Source organism: Athene cunicularia (genome assembly GCF_003259725.1).
Source record: "Athene cunicularia isolate RWA chromosome 1 unlocalized genomic scaffold, athCun1 chr1_part1, whole genome shotgun sequence".
NCBI lineage: Eukaryota > Metazoa > Chordata > Aves > Strigiformes > Strigidae > Athene > Athene cunicularia.
This window is the reverse complement of record NW_020799091.1, coordinates 90,216,720-90,227,227: the sequence shown is the minus strand read 5'-3', so window position 1 is coordinate 90,227,227 and position 10,508 is coordinate 90,216,720. Positions and strand designations below refer to the sequence as shown.

The 10,508-nt window shown below is 39.9% G+C and overlaps 1 protein-coding gene across 1 annotated transcript; it reads left to right on the top strand.

Moving 5' to 3' along the window:
• Positions 1–867: 867 nt before the first annotated feature.
• DYNLT3 (dynein light chain Tctex-type 3) lies at positions 868–7,769 on the top strand. The gene is made up of 4 exons (XM_026856753.1): positions 868–999; positions 2,851–2,974; positions 4,701–4,778; positions 5,674–7,769. The coding sequence occupies exons 1-4, from the start codon at positions 958–960 to the stop codon at positions 5,748–5,750; spliced, it is 321 nt and encodes a 106-aa protein (XP_026712554.1). The 5' UTR covers positions 868–957; the 3' UTR covers positions 5,751–7,769.
• The last annotated feature ends 2,739 nt before the right edge of the window (positions 7,770–10,508 follow it).

Genomic DNA, 10,508 nt, shown 5'->3' with positions numbered 1-10,508 from the left:
TTCCGGGCAGCGGTCACCGGCCCGTCACCGTGCTGGGCGCCGAAAGTTCCCGCACGGCAAAGGGGGAGCGGTGTCGAGGGTGCTGCCGCCCGCCGCGCTGCTGCTGTCAGTCTGCGGCCATTTTTCTTGATATCACCCCTGGGGAAAAAAAAAAGGTGTTGGGCCCAGTCTGCGCTGCAGGCTGATACCTGCCAGCCAGAACTGAGGAAGCTTTCCAGCCCCGGAGGACCTTACTTAGGGTCTCTAGCCACCAGTCTTCATTAAAAAAAACCCACCACAATAAAACCTCGCAGAAGCATTATTGTCCTTGAGATTTCTGTCCTAGCCCAAGTGTTTGAAATTGATGGCTGTGAAGAGGCGGATGGCACAGTGGCATGGGCCGTGTTTCTTTTGGGGGCTAAGCTGAACACTGATGAGTAGGAATGAACAGAAAATCGGAGGCATTAAAACTTGCAAGCTTTTTCTGCACTTGAGAAAGTTACTTGGGTAAGCTAATGACTATGGAAACCAGTCTTTTTGGTACTAGGGTTGTGAAACCTTGTCACCATTTGGCAGCAAAATGTAACCCACACGTTAGTAAGTCCGTGACTCCAGTAAAAACCTGGATTAAAGCCCAGAGGAAAAGATCTGCCATATAACTTTTTGTCTTGGAGAATATTCCCATGACAAGTATAGACAGTGGTGGAATTTAATCTTTACAGAAGGTGTAAATTAAACCTGTTTCCAAACTCTGTGAGGCCTGAGCTTTTTGGACCCACTCCAATGTGACTAGCAACACACTACTAAATAACATATGTTCGGTGCTGGGGAAAAAAGGAAGATTTTTAGAATTATACTAACAGAATACACAATACAAATAACCAGACATGGGGCCTGATCATTATGTGTTACTTAGAGTAAAACCGCATCATTTGTTTACTTTTCTGTCAGAAATAATAATAATAATTTTTATTACAGATGATCTTCAATGCTGATGAGGCCCACAACATAGTTAAGGAGGTAGGTTTTAACAGCTGTATTTCAAATAAATTCTTTACCTTACCTTGCACCGTAGTGAAAGCAGATACTTTCATTGACCATACCAGATAAATCCAATCTTATATGAAAGTATTATTTGTATCAAATAAAGATGGCGTTTCATCTTGAGCTGCTTTAAGCTACATCTAATTGCTGTCTTCAACTACCTAAAGAGAGGGTAGATGAGAGAAGAGAGAGCCAGAATGTGCATTGTAGTGGAGAGACAAAGAGCAGCAGTCACAAATTGCAAGAGAAATCCACTGAATGATTTTTTTTTTTTTCCCCTTTATCCAGCTAGAGAGTAGTTAATCACTAGAGAGGTTACAGGGAGAGCTTATGGAGTCTCTGTCCTTAGAGATTTTTAAAATTTGACCGGACAAAGTCTTGAGTAATGTGATCAAACTTGAAAGTTAGCCTTGGCTTGAGCAGGAGGTTGCACTATGTGAGCTCATTATTTTAGCAATGTTTTTGAAAATCAATTTTTTACACAGAAAGAGCAGGCTGAGAGTAACCTTATGGTCTAAATTAAATACCTAGTAACTGGAGAGTGATTAATGAAGAGCCTGTGGCATACAGATGCTGTCAGGTTTTTCAGGGAAATACGGTTTTGAGAAAGGAATTTCTAGAGGAGCTCTGCAGGTCCCTTCCCAGCTGCCCTGTCAGGAAGGTAAAGGGCTGCACTTTTAGAACTGCTCCTGTACACAACAACAAGCTCTTAGATGTCAGATAAACAATTCAACCCTTCATATAATGGTCCCTGCCTTGAAAGGCCAAATACAGAGTCTCCAGACACTGGGAGTAAAGCCAAGCGTTTCTGCTCTGATTGAAAGCTTAACCAGAGCTGAGGAGCTTTAGCACTGTGTATGTTTCTGGAAGGACCAAAAATCCCTGAGGGATCTTCCTGTACTTCTGTCTTTGTTTTGTGGATGTTTCCACTGAGTCCTTTGTCCAGCTTTATACACTGTGATTAGAACTAATTGGGCTTTCTAAGATCTGGGCCACAAGTTTTTTACACAGCCTCTTAGTGGGTGGTTAGTGTATGGGATTCATTTTACTGAATCAGAGGGGAACACAGTTTTGATTTACTTAACCTTTTCCAGGTGTGCATTTCTTAACCAAATTTCTCAATTTTAAGAAGCATCCATCAGCACATAATTCTGAATTTCTTAGGAGTAGAGAATGCAGTTTAAGGGTTACAGTTAAGAGAGAAAGCTTTCTGTTCAATTATTTTAAATTTAAGCAAGTGTTGACCAGTCTGTAGCTGTGGTAGAACATGCAGTTTTCAAGCAGTTCAGTTATTTCTTTTGCTGCAAGATATGACCCTTGAGGAGGACATGAGAGAGAGAGATACTCATCTTTTAAACTGGGGTATGCATTTGACTGTTGTTGCTCTAGTTCTGAAGATTTTGGTATTGCTTACAGACTCTGAAAGATTGGCCAGCCCAAGACGATGTTATTTATTTGATTAGTACCATTCCATGAAAGCCAAGCTGGAGTAGGCAGTCACTAGGAACAGTGAGATGTGTTAGTACCTCCACTGGTAAATAAATCCATTCACGTAACTTGGTTCTTAAAGTATATGGCTAAGCTCTTTGCTACAAGAAATGTTCAGTCAGAGCCTCATTTTTCTCCATGTAAAAATGTGTTAAGTATGTAGTAAAAATAAGTTTCCAAGAAAGTTAATTTTGCTTCCCATTCACCAACTGATAGCTGATGAGTTTGTTATTTGAAGTAATCCAGTTGCCAGATAAAATTCCTCAGATTATGTGAGACATTTAAAATCTCTACATTTTGAAGTATGTTTACTGTAAGTATTTTTTTTATCTATTTTAGTGCATAGAAAGCGTTTTAGGCAAGGCAGATTATAATCACAACAAAGTCAACCAGTGGACTGCTGCTATAGTAGAACAGTCGCTGACACATCTGGTAAAACTCGGAAAAACGTACAAGTACATCGGTAAGTACAAGCAGTCATACTTTTACCACATAGAATCACAATAAATAAATAATGAAAGATTCATTTGAATGCACTACTATATTCAGGAGAAAGTTTTAAGCTGTAGACAAAGCAGAGCAGATACCTGAACTCTTCTGTAATACAGATTTTTAGTAACAGCTGTGGTAAAACTGTGGCAGTTTCACTTGAGCTAAGCATGCTAGCAACAGCACAGTACGTGACATGTTACACAGTCTTTTCTGTCTGTTAAGCAGCTGCAAAACAATTACATCAACTTTTTTCTATCAGTTCAGGAAATAATTTTTTATCTTAAACAAAATTTTCAGTAGGATTAAGGTTCCTGTAAATACAGACGTTTGAAAGACTTTAGTCCTGTACGATAAGTTGTGTCTCATTATATTTATATGCATATCTGTGGAAGGGAAATGGAAGTAAGTAGAAGTTTAACCCACTTTGGTCCTTTTGTGGAGTATTGATGTAACAGCAAGTGTTTGCTCTCTGTTCTGTTTTGAAAGTCTTGGATTCAGATTGTCACTAGTTTTGTGACCATTGCAGGTCAGTCTAGAAAAGCTGCATATTACTAGAGTGTGGTTTCAGAGAACAGTCAACCAGCACTTTTGGGAAACAACTCTCACCAAGTGTAACTTCTGCTGTATCTGTGAGGACAGCACCTGCAATCCAGTTCTGAGGTGCACATGACATGAGCCATATCTAAGTAGTTTAAAAGATAAAAACTGTAATCCTATTAGCAAGCATTTTGTTAAAGCTGTTGTCTTTATGGAGATAAAAATAATAGTGAAATTAATACTAAATTGTTGAGGAAAATGCTGGGGGCAAGGGGGTTAGCCAAAAAGGTTTTGGCTTAGCTGAGTGCCACCTGCTAGCCATTTGAAAATGTAATGCAGGCTTGAGTTCAGAAGTACTGAATGATACCCCTCTTCTGCTTTAATAATTAATTCCTTGATTTTATGACTGTATCTTATCCCAAGCACAAATACAGGCTGGGCAATGAGTGGATTGAGAAGAGCCCTGCAGAGAAGGACTTGCAGGGGTTAACTGGATGGAAAACTGACTATGAGCCATCAATGTGCACTGGAGGCCCAGAAAGCCAACTGTATCCTGGGCTGCATCAAGAGAAGTGTGGCCAGCAGGTCGAGGGATGTGTTTGTCCCCCTCTACTTTGCTTTTGTGAGACCCCACCTGCAGTGCTGTGTCCAGCTCTAGGGCCCCCAGTGTAAGAAAGACATGGACCTGCTTGAGCAGGTCCAGAGGAGGCCACAAAGATGATCAGGGGGCTTAAAGCACCTCCCCTGTGAGGACAGAGAGAGAGAGTTGTGGTTGTTCAGCCTGGAGAAGAGAAGGCTCTGGCGAGGCAAGACCTTATAATGGCCTTCTAGTACTTAAAGGGGGCCTGCAGGAAAGATGGGGAGAGACTCTTATCAGGGGGTGTAGTGGTAGGATAAGCTGTAAAGGCTTTAAACTGAAGGAGGGTAGATTCAGGTTAGATATAAGGAAAGAAATTATTTACTGTGAGGGTGGTGTGGCAGAGGTTGCCCAGAGAAGCTGCGGCTGCCCCTTCCCTGGCAGTGTTCAAGGCCAGGTTGGATGGGGCTTTAAGCAACCTGGTCTAGTGGAAGGTGTCCGTGCCAATGGCAGGGGGGTTGGAACTAGATGGTCTTTAAGATCCCTTCAACCCAAACCATTCTATGATTCTGTGAACTTGCAGTAACCTGTGCAGTGATGCAGAGGAGTGGAGCTGGTCTTCACACAGCAAGCTCGTGCTTCTGGGATACCACAACTGATGGTAAGTTCCCTCATTCAAATTAAAAACTTGTAGTTAAAGAAATGTTACTTATTGTTCAGTTGTAATAGTTAGGTTGAACATTTTCAAGAGTGACTGTAGAAGCAGTAGCTTCCAGTGTTAGATGCTTGTTTACATTCCCAGCAGAAAAATTTTGTTAGCAGTCAGTGCCTGCATTAAGAGCAATTACTTTGTAAATTATGAGAAGCTGGAGTAGAAATGCTTTTATTCTGAAACAAGAGTCAAAACATTTAATCCTCATTAGTAACCATAAATCAGTTGAAGAGGCAGTAAAATGTTGCTTGCAGTAAATGCAGGTGGTAGTCCTAAACATATCTGCCTGTTTGCTGTAAGGGGACAGTGCTACTTTGGAAGAGAACAGAACTTGGTAAAAAGTAGAAATAGTTTGACTAACAGTATTTTTTTCAGTTGTGTGACTATCAGCCAGGCTTTGGATGCATGTTACTGCCTCTAAACTAGTTCTAAATGCATTTTTTTTCCCAGGTTCAGAGTATCATGGGGAAACAAGATTATTTTAATCTTATGTCTGTTACAGACTGAAAAAAGGTCTTTTTAGAAGAGGGCACCAAGTATACCTTTAAAATAGAGATGGCATCAGGAAGTCAAGGTTAAAAAAATAAAATCATAAAATGAAGTAAACAAGTACAGTTTAATTTTCATGTTTCCTTGGTTTGTAAGGCATTGGTACATTGATACAATGGAAGAGGAAAAATGTGTTTTCCTGGAAACTGTCTCCTTATAGCCAGGATGATGTAATAGTACTTACCTTAAATCACAGCTGAATTATTCATACTAATTTGACATGATGTCCACTCTGATAAAGTGATTGTAGTAAAGACACTGGAATTCTCTTTTATTTTGTAATAATCTCTTCTAGGAACCTGCACAGTGAGATGGGAAAACCGAACAATGAACTGCATTGTCAATGTGTTTGCTGTTGCTATTATCCTGTAGCTGACTGGAAGATAAATACAGGCAACACCGAAGCCTTTAAAAAAAAGAAAAATATCATCCAAACACATGGCTAAATATTTCAAACCATTATTTGTTTTTGTATGGGAAGCATACAGAAGTTCTCTATAGAGAGCATACAGTCTAAGTCAGTTCTCATAGATTAATTATCTGAAAGCTAACAAAAAATTTAAAATATATATATATGTATATCTATCTAAAGAGAAAGTTTTAGTAATTTAAATATTCAGAAGTACGTTGATAAGATGCCACAGAGATCAATAGAATTTATATCAAAGCTAATATCAAAGATACTTTATTCAAGAGGAACAAAATATATCAAAGGAAAGGTCAGAGGGCAAGCAAGACCTCTCAGGATTATGGTGCATTTGGGAAGAAATTACGAACACAATTCAGAGTGGATATACTGTAAACAATACTGGTGCTTCATGTTTGATTAAGCAAAGCTAACCATCACATTGAATGCTGGTGCTTGTGAAATTGCATGAGCATCACGTTTCAGTCAAGCATGAACATTTACACTGAAAGTAAATCCAGTTAAGCTTTTCCCCCGGAGGCAGAGGATGACTTCACTGGGACAAAGGTGAAATATATCTAGTCCTAGCAGAATTCTAATTTATCTTCAGAATGAAAAACATGCTGAGGACGAGACATCAGCCCTTAATTCATAATTTATAAATCCGAAAACACTCTGAAGCTACTTTATTTTATACCACAACTGCAGAATTTGTGACAAGCACTTTACTGATTTCTCTTGCAGTAGCCAGGAACTAGGGCAGTAAGACTGGACCCACATTATTCCAAGTAGGATTGAAGTGTTTGGAGAGAGGGCACATGCATTTCTAGAGGCTCTTGTTAGCTTTGAAAGCATTTTTATTAAAGCAACATATCTGTTATTTATAGGAGTGTTTCCTACATTCTATAAGTCTAGATTTGGATCTTAGTCCTATGAAAACACACAGTTAAGCACTAAGAATTCCCCTCCTGTAAAGATTTATGCAATCTTTGCTCATCTGATGAGTCTTAACTTGAAATAATTCCATGTGGAAGAAAACCATTTGCACACATGCAAGTATTTGCTGGATTGGGGCCTATATTTTTGTTGATTAATGCACAAATTATATGAAAAAGAGATGTATCAATACCAAAAATGCCTAAACGATTGCTGCCACTAAGTGGCAGCTACATTAAGTTGTTTTCTCAGATGCTGCTCAAGATTAGAATTTTTTCTTTTATTACTGCATGTCTTTGGAAGAAGTAATTGCCTAACAGCTACTGTAAGGCTGTTTTGGATTTTAACAAATTAATATTAAAGCACTATTATGCAGTTTTATTAGTGGGTTTTTTTTTTCAGATAACTGACTCTTGGGGCATGTAGCAAGTGTCCTGTACAAAGAACAAGCTGAAAACCATTCCACTGCTTAAATTGTGTATACGTACAGCTGGTATGAGACTACAGAAGGAACGTGTGTATGTGTAATTCACAGTACTGTTCAAAATCTCTTGCTTTGCAAATGTAGAATTCCACTTTTACCTATGTGCAAGTAAAGATAATGCTGTCATACTGCATTTGCCTAACAGGCAAGTGTAGCGTGAAGATGTATGTGTATGTTGTACTGACCTTCACATGTATAGTAATTCAACATTATTTAGGTTAGGACCGCAATTTCTGAAGTAGGTGCCAGCATCCAGGAGCTACTACAAAAATGCAGTAGTTCCGGTGGTATTTGGGGTTGTACAAAGTGAAAAAGTAAGTGGGATAGCAACTGGAAAAATCCCCCTTTAATGGACATTTGGGTGCCATGGTCAGAAGAAGTATTCCAAATAGCCACTTATAATCTCATTTGGTATTTTTGCTTTACTTGAAAACAAGATGCACTGAGTAAGACTATCAGTTTAATGAGGCTTGGTGAAGGTTCTGATGCAGAAGAAACCTAGAAAATACTGCTTCATTTTTCTTTCTACCAAAAAAAGAAAAAATAAAGTTTTGCCTTAGTTGTATTTTTGTCTTGTGTTTTTGATCAATATAAATAGGAACTGAGACTATTCCTCTTACTTTCCTTCACTTCTATACTGAAACAAATTGACTCAACAGTAAAGGTTTTTTTTACTGTTAAGCAGGTGTTCTTTATTAGCAGTGCTGGAGTTGCCCTGGGGATTCTCCATCATAAGGTCTCTCGAGAATTAGGGACATCAGTTTATATACACACAGATCATACGTATTCATTAGATTTCCTAGAAAGGGGTGTCATGATAATGAGTTCCCATAATTCATTTACATAGTCCAAACATGCATAGTGAAAATAGGGCGAGGGTCTTCAATGGTCAAGGGAGGGAGTAAGTAGTCTTCACAGTATTTGCTAGGCCCTCTTTCCAGAGCATGTGCTGTGAAGTTAAGTCCAGGTGTCTCCTTCCTAAATCAGCAGAATGATCCTCCCTATAATAGGGTCTCTGTGTTTCTTTGAGCTCCCCCCTTATCTTAGTTTTTCCCATTCTAGTTGTCCAAGTGTCCACTGAAGGCCTTGAGTCTGCTATCAGTGATTAACATAGGGAGCTTAACAGGAGTTTCAATCTTACCTAAACAAACAAAGGGACCTAAGGAAACAGTTGAGCAGTCGGGAGTCAAAACACAAGCAGAGCTTTGAAACAAAGTAAAGCAAAGCACAAGCAAAGCTTTCATACATCATATCAGTTTAGTCTTAATAACTGTCAGAAATACATTTGTTTGAGCCCTTTCATTCCCTTTCAATACAGTAATGAGAACTTGGGAAATTTATGGAAGTTGTGTGTGCATTTTAGACAAGACCTTGTCAAAGGCTTGTTCCCAAACTTGCCTTAATTTCTCATACCTCTTGTCTACTCAGACCTCTTTCTCTTACATCTTGTCTTGATGATTTGTTAGTTTTCTTACCCCAGAAAGATTATGAAACTCTGGGAAAAATATTTTCATTCTGCATCATATCCTAGTGAATTTTAACTTCTTTCACATCTTTCTTTTCCCTATCTTTTGTGGGTACAAACAGCTTGTATTTAATGTAACTCTCAAATGCTGAACACCATTAGTTGCTTTTCCAAGTAGTTTGTTTTCAAGGATAAAACTATGAGTTGCAGAATATGAAAACATTTCAGTAGTATTTTCCATCAACACAATGTTTTCTTAGTTGTTGCAATCTGGGGGATGAGTTCTTGTTAACAGTGGAAGTCTTATTAATAGGACAGAAGACTTTGTATTAAGGTATAGCCCGTATATATGGAGCTCTATGTCCCTACATGTGATTTCCTGACAAAAGACACCTGTTATTTTTCCCATGCAGATTTTGTTAATCTAAACACAAAAGTGTGAAAGGGAGCAGATTCATTACTTTTCATTGCCTGTCAGATGTCTGTCAGTAACTTGTTACCTTTCTGATGACTGTCTTCCCATTATACTCAACTTGATCAATGAACAAGTACAAACCCTGGTATTTATGCAATTTGGATTCATTCAATCTAAGCACTTCAGAGAAGCCACTGAAATCCTAGCTTGTAGCTAACCTATTTAGAGTTGGACGGGAATGTCAGAGCACTGATCTTTTAAATACACCATAAAAGAGAGAACATTAAGTACTGGTAGCCTATATGCAGTAGTAGAGTATTTGTCGTTGTCGCGTCCCGCTCCAGCGAGGGGGACAAGTGACTCAGATTCGCAAATCCCCAATTGGAGCGGACAATAAGTCTCCAAGTTCAAGCATTTATTAACTACCTACAATGCACTAATTGAACACATGATATACTGCCTAAGTACAGAGCAAGCTGTGGCAAGCAATATAATATGCTTTACATTTCTTAACAGAAAAAAGGAAAAGAGGGAGATAGAGGGAATGGGGGAGTACAGATCACCGGTCTGGGTTCCTGCGCTGCTCCTGCTGGCGAGGATTCCAGGAGGCAGCTATCTTCTTCGCTGGCATCCGTCGTCTTTGCTTCACTGCTCTCTCCAGACGGCCGGGGGCAGGAAGAGGGGCAGAGAGAGAGAGAGAGCCCTTTCTTCTCCCCTTTGATTTATACCCACTTTCCTTGGGTCCGTCCCCTAGGTCAATCCACAGACCTACGTATCCAATGTACAGGGAGGGGTAAGGTTTCATGGGATGATGTCACTAGCATGATCATGACAGCCCTCGTTAGCATATTGCGGGGTGTCAACTTTAATATGCATTTCGTGGATAATGAAGCAAAGTTCATTCACCGGACACATGGCCCTTGAAATCTGCCCAGGTGCCCCAGGGCAGAGCCGTCCCATCTCCACAGGGCTCTCTCCCCCAGATACATCGGGCAGCCTTATCAGCTTCGGCCTCCACAGAAAGCACCCTGTGACTCAGAGTTTTGTCTTGGGAGTGTTTGAGGCAAATCTTCAATCAGCCTCAACTTTTGCTTTCCCAGGCTGTTTGTCTTAGTTTTTCACAGGCCTGGTTGCTCGGCTCTCACAGTCGTTCAGAGAAAATAGGGGTTTGTTCTAATACAGACAAGAGATCCTTCAAAGATGAGTGCAGCAGATCCTGTAATGAACAATTCTTACCTGATATTGGCATGTACCTTGCTGCCTCCTGCACAATCTGACTGGGTCATTTTGTTCCCATTTAATGCGGAGAGGGATTTTTTCAGCACAGTCATGGTGTGACACAAGCAGGGAGCCAGCACACACCCTGAAGTTAACGCCTGTGTGTCTGAAGGACATTCCCAGCTTGAAGCCAGTGCTGCTTTCTC